General features: G+C 48.6%; 1 protein-coding gene across 1 annotated transcript in view; it reads left to right on the top strand.

Moving 5' to 3' along the window:
* COL27A1 (collagen type XXVII alpha 1 chain) overlaps positions 1–17187 on the top strand; it is a 148223-nt gene that overhangs the window by 115983 nt on the left and 15053 nt on the right. The window contains exons 38-49 of the mRNA XM_063081986.1: positions 1028–1081; positions 1204–1311; positions 2437–2490; positions 3512–3565; positions 6963–7019; positions 7202–7255; positions 7764–7817; positions 8100–8153; positions 8905–8958; positions 9040–9147; positions 9612–9719; positions 10536–10643. Coding sequence (XP_062938056.1) covers positions 1028–1081; positions 1204–1311; positions 2437–2490; positions 3512–3565; positions 6963–7019; positions 7202–7255; positions 7764–7817; positions 8100–8153; positions 8905–8958; positions 9040–9147; positions 9612–9719; positions 10536–10643 — 867 coding nt within the window. The remainder of the gene's footprint in view (positions 1–1027; positions 1082–1203; positions 1312–2436; positions 2491–3511; positions 3566–6962; positions 7020–7201; positions 7256–7763; positions 7818–8099; positions 8154–8904; positions 8959–9039; positions 9148–9611; positions 9720–10535; positions 10644–17187) is intronic.

The following is a 17187-nucleotide window of genomic DNA, read 5'->3' as shown; positions in this document are numbered from 1 at the left end:
ATCCCCACCCAGTGTGCCCAGGGTCTGCACTCTCTCTCTGTCTCTTACACTCACACATGCACACCCACACACACTCACTCACCCCTACTGAGCAGAGTTTCCCTGAAGAATGTGAAGACAAAGCTGGATTGCCCCCCTCCCCTGTCCCGGGGTCGGGATGTCCTGTGGGAAAGGGGCAGAGCTGCTTGTTAGAGTGATGGACTGGGGATCCCTGGGAGAGTAGAGAAGGGCAGCTGACCTTCCCAGCACAATGCCCCACTGTGAGAGGCCCCTCAAGGCCAGTCCCTGAGAGAGCAGGACCCTGTCAGTGGACACAGCCTCACAGATTGTACAGAAGTGATGCACTACATCTCAGAGATGGAGGAAACCTAGAAGACTTCTGCTGTCTCATGTCACCAATGGGGATCCTGAGCCAGGTGGGAGAAGAGGGGGTAGAAAGGGCCCTGGACATGGAACCACACAGAGCAGGGGTTAAATCAGGCCCTCCCACGCACCAGCTGGGACCCTGGGCAAGTCTCTTCATCTTTGGGAGATTTGCTGCCCCAATCTGTGGAAGGGCGTCTTATTGGGCCTAACATTCTGGGTTGTTAGGAGGGTGGAATAGTGTTTGGCATGTGGAGAGAGCTTGGTGCAGAGAGCTGCCCCCATTAGGACGCCCCTGGGCACCTAACAGTAACCATGACAGCAGCATAGCCAGCAACAGCAACAGATAGCCGTGGTTGCAGAAACCACATCCAGCATTTAACCCAAGCACTTGCTATGGCCAGCCACTGTTGGAAATATGTTCCTGAGCTGTGTCACTGAGTTGAATTCTGAAACTCTGTGAGCCAAATATGACACTGTCCCCACTTCCCAGCCCAGGGTGCTGAGCACAGGAAGTTAGATCAGGCTCAAGGTCACATGGTGATGAGTGGAAGAATCAGTTTTGAGCCAGGCAGTCTGCTTCCAGAGCTAATGGTCTGACTGCTCCATGGATCTGCCTCAATTTTCTCTCATTTCTCATCTTTCTCTTGCTCTTTCCCTTCAGGGTCCTGAAGGAAAACCAGGGAAGCAAGGCGAGAAGGGCCGGAGCGGAGCCAAGGTAGGTCCCCCCACACCGTCCTGCCACAATGGGCCCATGTCCTTCCTCCCCTTCCCTCTTTCTCCCCCAACCCCCAACTCCTGCTGTGCCCTGCTGACAGTTTGTCTCTCCTCCCACTGCAGGGTGCCAAGGGCTACCAAGGACAGCTGGGTGAGATGGGCGTCCCTGGAGATCCCGGACCCCCTGGCACCCCAGGCCCTAAAGGGTCCCGGGGCAGCCTGGGACCAACGGTGAGGACTCTATGGCTGGGATGGGAATCAGGCATGGAACAGAGGGGACCACAGGCAAGAAAGGGGGCACCATGTTCCTCTGCGCTGGTATCGCCCACCCCAGCTATTAGCTGCACCCCTGGGTGGTCACTGTCCCAGCCACCTCTTTGGAATCATGGATCGCTTTGGGAACTGCCGAAAGCTTCAGCCCCTCTCTCTGGAAAAGTACACACAATACAAAATATTTCTTGCAGTTTGAAGGGGTCTGTGGGTCTCCTGAAGCCCTCTATGGACCCAGAGTTTAAATAAGCCCTGCTATTGGGATGGGGATAGGGGACCAGACTGTTGGGAGTGTTTTTATTAAGCAAGGAGTTTTCCCACTGGGAATAGCTTCATGAGGGTCAGGGTGAAGCCATTGCAGTTCCTGGATGAGTCTGAGGGTGTCCCAGGGCACTGCTGAGCTGCCCTGAAGGAAGGGGTCTGGAGGGCTTTGACAGCTGCGGGGAGATGAAGACCCCCAAGGGAGAACAAGGGAGGTGCAGAGGAGGTGCAGCACCTCTGAGCAGGCGGTGTGCAACGTGCAACGATAAGCATCCGTGCTGGTGTGTGGCATGGACCAGTGTCCGCAGAGTAAATGCTCCCAGCTATGACGTGACGTCATTGAGGGCGGAGCTGGGAGAAGATCCTCAGTAGCGCTCGGTGATACAGTGTTTCTGCCAAACGAGTCAGTAGGCGTAAATAACCTCAGAGTATAGGTAATAGTAAAATGTAGCAAAATGATTAGGAAGGGATGAGTTTTGAGTATCTATTATCTTGGTTTTTTAAAGAAATTGATTTAACTGTAAGTTCATAAAATTTAATTTTTAATCACGACTCTGTTTAATTGGCTCATAAAAGTTCTGGAAATTTAGCAGTCGGCTGTCCTGAGCCCCTGGAACAAGGAGAAGGGCAGGCTGGGGTGGGGGTGGGGCGCTGCAGGGGGAGGGTGAAGACTTTGCTTTGGGCCTTGCTCTCATGCCGTGTTTCTGGGCAGCATGGACGGGCCAGGCTGCTGGACAAGTGGGGCTAGAGCCTGGGGGAGAGACTGCCTGTGTCCCTGCTGTGAGAGCCACACTCTGTACCAACGAGGGTCTCCTCCTCCCATAGGGTGCTCCAGGACGGATGGGGGCCCAAGGAGAACCGGGACTGGCTGGTTACGATGTAAGCAGATGCTGCCTTAAGGAAATCTCACCTCCTCCCTTCTCTGGAACTCTGTCCTGCAGGCCTGGACACTTCGGCCTCTGCCCCCAGCACCTCCCAGCTGAGGGTCGGCCCCTGGACCACTGAAGATGTGGGCTCTGACCTGCTCCAGAGAGCCCCTGGGCCCATAGACGAGGGTGGGGGTAGAGGACCACAGATAGGACGGGTAGGCGTGGGGCAGACAGTGAGATTGCCCATCCCTGAGCGCTCCTGGGTATTTCCCGCAGGTGCTAGGTGCTCCACATGCTGCATCTGGGAGCTTCACAGCCACTGCCTGTGGAAGGGAATAGCCTTAGCCCATTTTTGCATCCAAGCTGGCACCTCCTTAGAGGTGGCTGAGCCAAACCCTCATTACACATATGGGGAGACCAGGGCTCAGAGAGTCATGGGGCTTGGTCAGAAAGAGAAACTGAGGTTTGAGGAGGATAAAGAGCACGTGCAAGGGCCGACAGCTTGTTGAGTTTGGAGGTGAGATCCTAGCCCCAGTCTCTGTGGCTCTAAACCCAGCATCTGAAAGAGATGCAGCAGGGAGGGGAGGAGAGGCAAAGGAAAACAGAAGTGGGAGGAGGCAAAGAAGACAGGGGAGCTGCAGAGGGTGTGAGGAGCCCATGGGTGGTATCTGCACCTGCAGTCCTGGCCACAGCCTGGGAAGTCTGCTGAGGAAAGTGTTCTGCCCTCGCTCCTGTCCCTGTCCCCAAATCTCCTCCCAGGTCTGCTTCAGGGCATGGTAGTCAGAGCCCCCCTGACCAGCCCAGCTGGAACACCCCTTAGAGGTGTATCTGGCACCTGCACAGCATGTCTGGAAGGCCAGGGTGTAAAGGCGCTCAGGACTTGCTCAGAGCCGTACAGCTAGTTGGGGCAGAGCCAGGACCTGATTTCTCAGCCCAGGGTCTCCATCTCTGAGTTCCTTTCCTTTGCTGGTTGTCCCTCCTGAGTCCTCACTACCCCTGCTCTTACTTCTCTCCATCTCGTTTTCCTCTAGGGACACAAAGGCATTGTGGGACCCCTTGGACCTCCTGGGCCAAAAGGCGAAAAGGTGGGTGTTTGCTCTTGGAGAAGCAACTGCCACCTCATATCTGGGGCTGAGGTCAGCTCTGGAGCCAGCAGGGGCAGGCCCTCGGGTACCTGTGGCTGGGGTAGCATGGGAAGCCAGTGGTGGCTCACTCTCTGCCCACACAGTGGCCGGCCAGGAGGCAGGAGATATTAGATCCACGTTCAGCACTATGCATTGGGTGTCATCTCTGTGCCCAGCACTGCAACAAAAGCAGACTCAATCCCTGCCCTCACAGGGCTTAGGGTCAAACGGGAAATGAATGTCGAGCATGTCATGGCTGAGACTATAATTCCATCATCTATGTGAACATGGGAGTTGAGGCCTTGCATGAGAGTGAGATCACGCAGTGAGAGTGAGGGGAGAGTGCTGAGCGAGGCTTAGGCTGGCAAATGAGGAGGAATTGCTGGAAGGAACCTTGCTGATCACTGGACTCGTCCCCACTGCACATGGGGACATGGAGGGCCAGAAGATCCAAAGCATCAGCCCTGGGTCACATCCCAAGGCCCCAGAACCCATCTCTGAGTCTCCATCAGCAGCTCTGAGTCCCTCCCTCCTTTCCTCACTCCTCCCCTCCCAGATTGCTCAGCTGGAATGCCTCCTAGCAGGCGGCCACAGCAGTCCCCCTGTCCCCACCTCCCCAGCTCTCCTTTGGCTGAGTCAGCTGCCCACTAACTAAATCCCGCTATCGAGTGAATCACGCTGGCCTGACTTGCTAGCCAGCTGGCCCCTTCCTCCTGCATGGAGAACTACAAATCTGCAATCAGAATGGGCCGCAGGCTCTGACAGAGTCCACACAGAGCTGCAGAAAGTGCCACTCCGAGTCCCTCCTCGGTCCTCACAGCCTGTCAGGGCTGGCACAAAAGGGATTAACAAGGACCCTGAACAAAAAGGAGCCAGTGTGCCCCAGTACTTTGCCCAGCTGTCTGCAGCCCCAGAAACAGTCTCTGTGGCTGCTGAGAATGGGAACCTAACACCAAGTCTGCCCTAAGTTTGCTGGGACCTTGGGTGAGTCCCCAGGAGCCCCTGATCCTGCATTGGGAACACGAGGCTAAGGCTAAGCGGGACATCACCTGTGTCAGCCAGGTGTATTTTCTGACTCATAAGGTATTATTATATTAATTCATTCTTCCAGCTATCCAACATGTACTCACGCAGGACTTAGTAAGCTAGGGGCTGGGAATGATGTCTTCAGGAGCTCAAAAATAGAAATAGCCAACTGCTAACTGGATGTTGCTGGGAAGAGAGAGAGCAGGTTTCTGGGGAAGACCTACTGAAGCACACAACCATGTGCTAAGCTCTGTCCCCCATAATCCTCACCATGATCCTGGCCTGGAGGTGTCATTTTTCCATATGACAGGTGGAACAGGATGCTCAGGGGCCAGCCCAGGGCCAGCAGGAGGAAGATAGCAAGGCCAGGATTTGGACTCCATCTGTCTGATGCCAGTCCCTGCTCCCCTAGCCAACAGCAGGCCCAATATGATAAGCCAGTATGCTGTTGACCTTGAACACTCCTCCACCACCAAGGGGCATGTGTCTATGAAGCTGGTGGCCAAAGGAACTGGGGAGATGCGATGAGACTGGGAACAGGGGTGGGGAGTGTTCCACCGGGTTCCTGGTGCTAAAAAAATGCCCCCAACTACAGCCATGATGCAGGGACTAGGGGAGACAAACTGGATAGCTGGCTTTTGGCCCAGACCATCCCTTGATTCCTGAGTGGGCTTGGCTAGGGTCCTTTCACCCTGGGCCTGAGTTTCCCCATCTGTAAAGTGGGGACAGTAGCCCCAGCACTGTAGGGTTGCAGTATAGATTCTGTGAGACAGTGTACGAATCAAACCTTGTGAAGTGCCTGCTCATGAAACACGCTGGGTCAACACCACCCCTGCCCCAAAGCCCCCCAGGCCAGCTGCCTCCCTTGGCAGTGGGACTGAGCACTGGGTCAAAGAGCCATAGAGAGTGGGCAAGGATAAGAGGAAATCCTTGCTCCCTGGGCCATCCCCTGGGTGCAGCTGCTTCTAGACCTCATCAGCATCTGCGCGCAGGAGCCACAGAGGCCCGGGTTAAGTTGTCCAGCCGCCAGCTTCCCAACCGGCTCCGGCCAAGCGTGTGCCCCAGGGACCGTTTCCCTCTCTCCTGCCTCTCAGGCCTCCCCTTCAATCTCTGTGGACTAGGGGGCTCAGGGATGCCCTGGCTTGAACCCCCTGCCCAGAATGGACCTCCAGGGGAGGTGATGCCAGTTTTCTAGGGCTGGAGTATTTGAGCCCCAAGATTCTGCCATTTGCTGTTCTGTTTATACCTTCTTTGTAGCTGGAGAGTAGTGTCCAGCCACCTGTCCTGCCGGTGGGCCTCAGGTGGCCTGCCGTGGCTCAAGGAACTCAGTTATAAACTCTGCTCCTCCCCCATCTGTCTCTGACCACATCCGAGGTGACACGCTGTCACTGCCGTTATTATCGACAGCAGCAGTTTGCATGAGCTGTGCTCTGTGGGCAGCAGCTCACCGAGAGTTCAGTGTGCTTTCCTGACCAAATCCTCAGAGCAGCACTGTGAGGCTTTCTGATCCTGTTTTGCACAGAGGAAACTGTCTTATGAACGAGACCCCCAAGTTGGCCAGCTGCTGAGTACAACCTGGAGGGCAGCCTGGATCCTTCTCTGGGGTTCCCATGGAAGAGTAGGAAGTTTGTCCTAAAGTTGGTTCTTTGTCCACTTACTCCCAGCACGGATCAGAGAAAGGGACTCTTATTGAGGGCTGAATAACTCTGAGCTGGTCACATCACCTCTCTGTGCCTCGGTGTCCTCATCTGTAAAATGGGGATAATAACAACACCTGCTGCAGAGGGTTGTTGTGAGGAACGGTGAGTCTGCCTGTGTCCGGCCCGTGTGGTGCCCATGCATGCCAGCGGGAAGAACTAGTGTGAGTCTCTGCCGGCCCAGACAGGAACTTCTGCGTCATTTCATGGAATCCTCACCACCGCACTGTGGGTGTCACCCATTATCCCCTTCACCCCACCATTCCCCCATTCTCCAGCTGAGGGAAAGAGCTCAGAGACAAGGGATGTGTTGAATTTTCGTGTTGCTGGACCTGTGCAAAGCCAGGACATGAACCGAGCCCTCTGCCTCCGAGCTGATCTCACTTGAGAGGTCGGAGTGGGGGAACCCACAGGGGTGGAGGGCACAGAGCCCTTTCTGTGTTCCCTGATCCTGGCTGCACACCATGCCTGGGTCTGGCCCAGACACGCCTGCCCTGCCCTGTCTGGACTCAGTCTCCCCATCTGTTACGCTAACTAGGCTGGATTTCATCTCTGAGGAAGGCCCTTTCGGCCTGGAATTCTTCAGATTCCCCAGGAGCAAGCAGTTTATCCTAAAGCTGGTTCTGTGTCTGCAGGGGGAGCAAGGTGACGATGGCAAGGCCGAGGGGCCGCCCGGGCCCCCTGGAGATCGGGTAAGCCCCCCACTTCCATCCCCTGGACTGGATGGCATCCTAGGTGGAGCCGGGGCCTCCCGCCATGGGGGGCGGGGCAGGCTGAGCAGGGGCAAGAGCTCTGCAGAGGCTGTAGCCAGCAGCCCTGGCTGGCATCCTCTGTGCCTGGTGGCCCATATTTTGCTGTTGTTCTTGTCATTCAGGGCCCTGTGGGTGATCAAGGAGACCGCGGGGAATCGGGGGACCCTGGCTACCCTGTAAGTATCAGAGCTCCTACCTGCTGGCAGGATCGGGGGTGTCATAAGAGAGGGCAGCCTTCACCAGAACATAGGCATTCTTCTCCCACCATCAGCACCCAGGCCAGACGCACAACACCCCTTTGAGGCCCAGGACCTACATTCACACTGCAAGGGGAAGGGTTCTTTCCTGAGGGCCAGAGAGGGTGAGGTGGGGGAGAGAGACCATCTGCGCCTTGTGTCTGCTGATGGTTTCCTTTCAGCATGGTCCTGAGTAGCCCCTTCCCCTCTGAGGGCCTCATTCTCCCCATCTGTGGCCAAGAACAGCTCTCCCAGCAGAAGCAGTGACAGCCACCGAGGCCTCTCCTTTGTCCATGTGGGTGGGGTCATTGTTCCACCCATTTTGCAGATGAGGAAGCTGAGACCCAGAGAGGGACAGTGACATGTGGCTAGGAAGAACCAGGGCTTCCCCTGGTCCTGCCCTGGCCCCCAAGATGGGGCCCCTCACCTGTCTCTCCTTGGCTTCCAGGGACAGGAGGGTGTGCAAGGCCTCCGTGGAAAGCCCGGCCAGCAGGGCCAACCCGTGAGTGGTGCTTCCTATCCCATCCTGCCTCCTGCCCTGAGGGGGGTGGAGCAGTGGGAATTAAAGAACTGGGCCCTTTAAAGCTTAAAGGGAACCCTCCCCTTCCCCCTGTAGGAGGACCTGGGGCAGCCCATCTGGTTTCTCCTGCCCTGACCCTGGGGGCAGTCCTAGAACCTGCACCCCCAAACCCCTCCCCACACCTCCTCCTCCAGGCGGAGACTGGCCACACTCCCCGGGAGAGAGTCCTGGGGCTGCCTTGCGTCATCTCACCTTGGTTTGCAGGGGCATCCGGGACCCCGGGGGCTGCCGGGACCCAAAGGATCAAAAGGCGAAGAGGTAAGAGAGCTGGATGCTCACTTGGGAGACTGAGGCCCAGGGAAGGGAAAAGGCTGGCCCAGGGTCACACAGCAAGTCAGAGGCAGGGCTGGGAGGGAACTGAACCAGCGCCCACCGTGAGCCCTACAATGCACTTCAGGCCATGCTAACATTTCCCTCCAAACAGCCCGAGGGAGAAGGGCTGGTCAGCTCCGTTTTGCAAGGGCTCCAGGAGGGGAGCCACCGGCCTGAGGTCAGCTAGTGAGACTTGAACCCAGGGCTGTTAAGAGCCAAAGCCAGCTTTTCTCTCCACTATACCATGATGTAGAAAAAGAGAGAAAACTGGGAAGGTGAAGCGTGGGGGAGAAAGAAGGAAGAGACAAGGATGCTCGTGGAGGAAGAACTTCCTCCTAGGACCCAGGGCTCCTGCATCCTCCACTGAGGTTGGGCCAGTGCCATTTTAATGTCGTCCCCCTCCCCCAGCCATGCGCCCCTCCACCCACACCCCTCAGGGCTGGCCACACTCTTGAGGATCAAATGGATCAGGTGGCCTAATGCCAAGAGCCTCTGCAGCATGGGAGCCAGTGAGGGGACACCAGGCCCAGAGCAGGCTCAGAGGCAGCACTGCAGGTCCAAGGCCAACGTGCGTGGGTCCATCTGTGGAATCAGAACCTCACCCAGGGGCCCCAATCCTCCCAACGCCTCCTTCCAGAGCTCCTAGGGTTCCACACCTCCTCCAGCAGCCTCTGTCAAATGGCCCTTGATTTTTCAGGGACCAAAGGGAAAGAAAGGCAAGGCCGGGGCACCAGGCCGGAGGGGAATGCAGGTGAGTAACCTGTAGCTGCTGCCTTCCCACCAGCCTCCCTGCCCTCCTTAGGAGACCTCACCAGTTCCTTATGTCCCCCAGGGCCTGCAGGGGCTGCCGGGACCCCGGGGCGTGGTGGGGAGACAGGGCCCCGAGGGCATCGCTGGACCAGATGGTCTTCCTGGCAGAGATGGTCACACAGGGCAGCAAGTGAGTAGCACTTGGGGTTAACAGACGGCATCTCCACTTGAGACTAGGTGTAAGGGGGACTTCCACAGGCCATGTGCCAGAGAAGCTGGTTGGGAAATGTGGATGGGCCAGAACCAACATATCCAGAAGTTTCCAGGGATACTATTGGGTGGGCATCCGCCTCATCCCTTTGGGCCTGGAGTGTGGCCCTTCTGACTGTCTCTCTGCGATGCCATCACCCAGAAGGCGGTTCAGCTCATCCCCTCCCCAGTGGACAAAGCTCCTAGTTTTTAAGCTCCTTTCCATCCCCACCCACAAATCCTCAGCTCATCCTGTGCCCCTGGTCCAGCCTTCTTGCACACAGGCAGGATGACCTCCTTCCCTCCTGCTATACCCAGAGTTCAGCTGGGCTTGGACCCATCCTGCCTCCTTGACCGCCTATTCCTGAAACAGGAGAGAACCTCCTTTGCCTACTTCCTTTACAGGGGGAGCAGGGAGATGATGGAGACCCTGGCCCTATGGGCCCTGCTGGGAAGAGAGGAAACCCAGGTGTGGCTGGCTTGCCTGGAGCACAGGGGCCCCCGGGATTCCAGGTCAGACCCTTCTTAAGCCATTCATCTGCCCTCCAGCCTTTCTTCCTTGGTACTGACTGTAATGGTACTGACTCTTTGGGTACCCATGTCCCAGGCCTGTGTGAAAATGCAATACACGCTGTTGACCTTTCTTGGGGATCCCTGCCCCAAGTTTGAACCAGACTTAAAGGGTAGTTTATCCAGGTAGCTGTACAGACCGCCCCTACCAGGCCCTGGAAACCGTCATCTGGTTATTGCATTGTCCACGGGCGCCCTCTTGTGGGCCTTTGTGGAGTCACAGACATTGCCACTGGGATCCTCCTCCAGGCATCTTTAGAAAGCTTCCCACGCTGAGCCCAGGGTTACACACTGAAGGGAGGATTTAGATGAATGACTCAGACAGGGTTCTTGTTCTCCCTGAGCTCAAGGTTTAGTTGGGGAAAGTCTGGAACCCTCTGTGAGGACAGCAGTCAGAGGGAGAAATGGCCTTGACCCAGGGAGGATTTGAATGAGAAAAACAGGGGTGGAGGCAGGAGGAACAGTGTGAACAGAGGTGTGGAGGTGGGAACTGCATGGTGTGTTGGGAGAACTGATACAGAGGAGAGTGAAGGGGGAGGTGGGACCCCGAATTTCAGCATAGGGAAAGAGACCTTCCTCCTAAGGATGCTGAAGTTTTGCCCCTTTATCCCCTGCATCCCCCAGGTCTCTGTCTGTTGCCCCAGCATCCAGATCTCAGTGGACCCTGTGGAATCACTGTTCTAGCTCTCCTAGGCCCCCCTTCCCCTCCCCAGAACCATTTCCCCACTTTGACTGGCAATTTTGGTGTGTTTCTTTAAGGGTGAAAGTGGGTTACCCGGGCAGCTGGGTCCCCCTGGCAAGCGAGGGACAGAGGGCGGAACGGGGCTTCCTGGGAACCAGGGAGAGCCTGGATCCAAAGGCCAGACGGTGAGTGAGTCCCAGGGAATACACGTGCACACAGTCTCAAAAGCACACACATGCACACACCCACGTGTACACACATTCACACGCACATTCTCACACATACACACTCGTGCACGCACACTCACATGCACACACAAACACAAAAGCCCTTGCATTCACACAGGCACACACAGACCCAGAAGCCACCTGCCTGCTCTGTGACAAGGGCTAAACAACACACTCTCTGGGTACCAGATACTGTTCTGATTCCCCTGAGCAGCGTAGTGCGGGAGGCTGAGAAATGAGACCTGAGTGGCCCCTTCATAATGAGGGGAGGCAGTCTCATCCAGATCCCAGACCCTGCCGATCGGGGCCAGTGCTCTCTCTGTACTGTTCTGCCTTCATTCCCCCACTGTCCCAGGGGCTGAATTCAGCTTACCCCTGCCTGGGAAAAGAGGGAGGAATGAACAAAGAATGGATGGGACAAATAGAAATCAAACAGCAAATGGTCTGAACACACCAATTAAAACCAGAGATTGTCAGATTGGATGAAAAAGCACAACCCAACTATGTATGCACTGCTACAAGAAACCTACTCTAAATACAAAGACACAAATAGGTTAAAGAAAAGGTATGGAAAAAATATACTGCGCTAATGCTTATCCGAAGAAAACTGGAGTAGCAATTTTAATATCAGACAAAATAGATCTCAGAGCAAAGACTATTAACAGTAAAAAAAAAAAAAAGTTCATTTCATAATGATTAAGAGGTCAATTTACCCAGATGACATAGGAATCCTAAATGTTTATGCACCTAATAATAGATCTTCAAACTAATTAAGCAAAAACTGATAGAACTACAAGGAGAAGATGACAAATCCACAATTAGAGTTGAGGATTTCAATCTATTTCTCTCAGTAGTGGATAGAACAAGTAGACAGCAAATCAGTAAGGGTGGAGAAAACCAGAACAATGTTACCACCCAACTTAACCTAATTGACATTTATAGAATGCTACTGCACCCAATATCAGCAAGATATACATTCTTTTTAAGTGCATACAGACAGAACATTTGCCAAGACAGATCATATCTTGGGCCTTAAAACCAGTCTTAATAGGTTTAAAAGGATTCAAGTCACACAAAGGATGTTCTGTCACCATAATGAAATGAAATTAAAAATCAATAACAAAGGGATGTTGGAAAATTCCCAAATATTTGGAAACTAAGTAACAAATGTCTAAATGACCCATGAGTCAAAGAAAAAGTCAAAAGGGAAATTAGTATTTTGAATTGAATGAAAGTGAAAACACAGCATATCAAAATTGGTGGAATGCTGCTAAGACAGTACCTAGGGGGATATTGATAGCAATGCTCTTATATTAGGGAAGAAGTCTTAAATCGATGGCCTCAGATTCCATTTTAAGAAACTAGATTTAAAAAAGCAAATTGAAAACAAAGAAAACTGAAGGAAGAACATAGTGAAGAACATAAATAAGAAAGAGAAAAAGAATAAGAAAAATCAAATATTGGGTGTTCTTTTTGGAGAAGATCTATAATATGGATAAGCCTCTAAGTAGACTAATCAGAAATAAAGAGAGAATATACAAACTACTAACATCGGGAATGAAAGAGGCCCAGATGGCATCACTGGTAAATTGTACTCAGTATTTTATGGAAGAAATAATACCAATTCTACATAAACTCTCCCAGAAAATTGAAGAGGAGAATACTTTCCAACTCATTCCATGGGGCAAGTATTACCCTGATGTCAAAGCCAAAGGCATTACAAGAAAAGAAAACTACAGAGCAATATACCTCATAAATATAGATACAACAATTCTCAGTAAAATTTTAGCAAGACAAATCTAAGAATATATAGAAAGGTCAATACATCATGACTAAGTGGGGTTTATATAGAAAGGTCAATACATCATGACTAAGTGGGGTTTATTCCAAGAATGCAAGGATGGTATAACATTTGAAAATAAATTAATGTAATTCACCATATTAACAAACTAAAGAAGAAAACCCACTCGATCATCTCAGTAGATGCAGGAAAAGTATTTGACAAAAAACATTTCATTTTTGTGGATTAAGGATTTAAATATACACCCTGAAACAATAAAACTTCTTAAAGAAAACATAGGAGAAACACTTCAGGAAATAGGACTGGGCACAGACTTCATGAATACGACCCCAAAAGCACAGGCAACCAAAGGAAAAATAAACAAATGGGATTATATCAAACTAAAAAGCTTCTGCACAGCAAAAGAAACAACAGAGTTAAAAGACAACCAACAGAGTGGGAGAAAATATTTGCAAAATATATATATGACAAAGGATTAATATCCAGAATATATAAGGAACTCAAACAACTTTACAAGAAAAAAACAAGCAACCCAATTAAAAAATGGGCAAAAGAGCTAAGTAGGCATTTCTCTAAGGAAGATATACAAATGGCCAACAGACATATGAAAAAATGCTCAACATCACTCAGCATCCGGGAAATGCAAATCAAAACCACACTGAGATACCATCTAACCCCAGTTAGGATGGCCAAAATCCAAAAGACCCTGAACGATAAATGCTGGCGAGGTTGCGGAGAAAAAGGAACTCTCATACGTTGTTGGTGGGACTGCAAAATGGTGCAGCCTCTATGGAAAATGGTCTGGAGGTTCCTCAAACAATTGCAGATAGATCTACCATATGACCCAGCTATCCCACTGCTGGGAATATACCCAGAGGAATGGAAATCATCAAGTCGAAGGTATACCTGTTCCCCAATGTTCATCGCAGCACTCTTTACAATAGCCAAGAGTTGGAACCAGCCCAAATGCCTATCATCAGATGAGTGGATACGGAAAATGTGGTACATCTACACAATGGAATACTACTCAGCTATAAAGACGAATGAAATACTGCCATTTGCAACAACATGGATGGACCTTGAGATAATTATATTAAGTGAAACAAGTCAGGCACAGAAAGAGAAATACCACATGTTCTCACTTATTGGTAGGAGCTAAAAATTAATATATAATTCACACACACACACACACACACACACAAAAAAAAAACTGGGGGGGGGAGAAGATTTGACAACCACAATTACTTGAAGTTGATACGACAAGCAAACAGAAAGGACATTGTTGGGGGGAGGGTGGGAGGGAGGAGGGAGGGAGGTTTTGGTGATGGGGAGCAATAATCAGCCACAATGTATATCGACGTAATAAAATTAAACAAAACAAAACAAAAAAACATTCCATTTTTGATAAAAACTCTCAACAAACTAGGCATCGGAGGGAACTTCTTCAACTTGATAAAGGACATCCATGAAAAACCTACAGTTAACAGCGTACTTAGTGGTGACTGACCGAATGCTTTCTCCCAAAGAGCAGAAATAGGTCAAGGATATCTGTTCTCACACTGCTATTCAGCGTTGTACTGGTGATTCTAGCCAGTGCAATAAGGCAAGAAAAATAAGCAAAATGCATTCATATCAAAAAGGAAAGCTAAAACTTTTTATTTGTAGACAAAATGATTGTCTATGTGGAAATCCAGTAGAATCCACAATAAAGCTACTAAAGTGAGTGAGTTTAGCAAGATTGCAGAACTCCAGAATGCACAAGTGAATTATATTTTTATACACTATCAATGAGCAATCAGAATTTGAAATTTAAAAAGCAATACTGTTTACAATAGCATAAAAATATGAAATACTTAGAAATACATAGGACATTAGGTGTGCAACATATGTGTGCTGAAAACTATAAAACATTGCTAAGAAAAATTGAGGAAGACCTAAATAAATGGAGATATATACTACATTCATGGGCCAAAAGACTATATTGTTAAAATGTCAATTTTCCTCAAATAGGTCTGTAGATTCAGCACAATCCCAATCAAAATTTCATCAAGATTTTTTTGTAGTAAATGACAAACTGATTCTAAAGCTCATATGGAAATTCAAAGGACCTAGAATATCTGAAACAACTTTGAAATACAGCAATGTTGGAGAATGAATGGTACTTGATTTCAAGACATTATAAATCTATAATAATCAAGAACTCATGGTATTGCCATAAATATACCAATAGACCAAAGGAACAGAATAGAGGGTTCAGAAATATATATATATATGTGGAGAACTGATTTTTAATAAAAGTGCAAAGGCAATTCAACAAATACTAAATAGTCTTTTTCAGCAAATGGTGCTGGACAATTGGATATCTCATACCATGTATGAAAATTAAAGTGCATCATACACCTAAATGTAAACCCTAAAATGATAACATTTCTACAACAAAGCATAGAAGGAAATCTTTGAGACCTTAGATTAAACAAAGATTTTTTATGGATATGACAGCAAAAGCATGATCTATAAATGAAAATTTGATAGATTGGACTTCACCAATATTTAAACTTTTGCTCTTTAAGGAACACTGTTAACAGAATGAAAAGACAAGCCACATACTGGAGAAAATATTTCCAAATCATATATCTGATAAAGATTAATATCCAGGATTTACAAAGAGCTCTGCACAGCTATAAGGATGGTGAAAAATTTAAGAAGACTGACCATACCAAGTGTTGGCAGGAATGTAGAGCGACTGGAACTTTCATACTGTGATCATAGGAATGTAAAATGGTACAACCATTTTGGAAACAGTTGGGCAGTTTTTTTTTTTAAGAGTTAAGCATATCCCTATTATATAATCTAACCATTTCACTCCTGGATATTTACCCAACGTAAATAAGGACATTTTTCCACACGAAGACTATATGAGGGTACTTCAAAACGTTCATGGAAAGATTCGTATTATCTTTTTAATTCTATTTTTCCCTGCATGTTTTGAAGTACACTCATACTTGAAGATTCATAGCAGCTTTATTTTAATAGCCCCAAACTAGAAAAAAAACTCAAATGTATGTCAGCAGGTGGATATATTAAGAAATTGTGGTGTATCCATGCAATGGACTTCAATTCAGCACTTCAAGGATTGAACTATTGATACATGCAACAACATGGATAATTCTCAAAATAATTAGGCTGAGTGAAAGAAATCAGATAAAAAAGAGTGCACACTGTGTGATTCCATTGGTATAAAATTATGGAAAATGCAAATTATTCTACAGTGAGAGAGAGCAGATCAGGTTCCTGGAGATGGGAGGGTAGGCCCAAAGGAAAGATTACAGAAGGGCATGAGGAAACTTTTTGGGGCTGAGGGGTAGGTTATTTTCTGGATTGTAGTGATGATTACACGGTGTGTGTGTGTGTGTGTGTGTGTGTGTGTGTGTGTGTGTGTGTGTGTGTGTGTGTGTGTGTGTGTGTGTGTGTGTGTGTGTGTGTGTGTGTGTGTCAAAACTAATCAGATCGTACTGTTACATTTTATCTTAAGTCTTACTTCAGTAAAACTGTTTTGAAAAATTACCCCTTCTTCGTACCTGATAGATGTATAGGAGACAACAATCAGAGTGCAAAAATGAACAGGTAGAACTTGTCACAGCTGGTTCTATAAAGCCAGTATCATCCCAATACCCAGACCAGACAGAGACATCACAAAAAAGAAACCTACAGATTAATATCCCTTATGAACAGACACTGAAATCCTTAATAAAATACTAGCAAAAATAAATTCTGAATAAAGATTACAGACCACGAGAGAGTGAGATTTACCCTAGAAATGCAAGGCTGGTTCAACATATGAAGATAAGTCAATATAATATACCATATTAATAGAATAAAGAACAAACATCACACAGTCATCCCAATAGATGCAGAAAGAGCATTTGACAAAATCCAGTGCTTTTTCATGATAAAAATATGACAAATTAGGAATAAAAGGGAACATCCTCACCCTGAGAAAGAACATGAAAATTCCACAGCTGCTATTATATTTAAGGGTGAAAGACTGAACGCTTTCCTCCTAAGATCAGGAACAAGCCAGGGATTTCTATTTTTACCCATTCTATTCAACATCACACTGAAACAGATTGGCGAGGAAGAAGTAACACCATCTCTACACACAAGGGACACCATCTTGTATGTATAAAATCATAAGGAATCTACAAAACAAAATTATTAGAACTGATAAGCCAAGGTTGCAGAATATAATATCAATATATAAAAATATTATTTGTATATACAATATACAAAAATCAATTGTATTTCTATACACTAGGAATGAGCAATCCAAAAATGAAATTTGGAAAACAATTCCATTTATAATAGCATCAAAAAGAATAAAATAGGAATAAATTTAACAAAAAGTACAAGACATGTACACTGAAAACTTTAAAACATTGTTGGCAGAAATGAAAGAAAACCTAAGTAGGTGGAAAGACATCCCATGTTCATGAATCAGAAGACTTGATATTGTTAAGATGGCAATAATCCTCAAAAAATCATTTACAGATTCATTGTAATCCCTATCAAAATCCCAGCTGACTTTTTTTTGGTAGCAGAAACTGACAAGTTGATTCCAAAATTCATAAGGAAATGCAAGTGACCCAGAATAGTCAAAACAGTCTGGAAAAAGATCAAAGTTGGAAGACTCACTCTTTCTAG

Source organism: Cynocephalus volans, chromosome 17 (genome assembly GCF_027409185.1).
Source record: "Cynocephalus volans isolate mCynVol1 chromosome 17, mCynVol1.pri, whole genome shotgun sequence".
NCBI classification, from domain to species: Eukaryota; Metazoa; Chordata; class Mammalia; order Dermoptera; family Cynocephalidae; genus Cynocephalus; species Cynocephalus volans.
The sequence above is the reverse complement of the archived record's forward strand: the minus strand, read 5'-3'. Positions and strand labels throughout refer to the sequence as shown.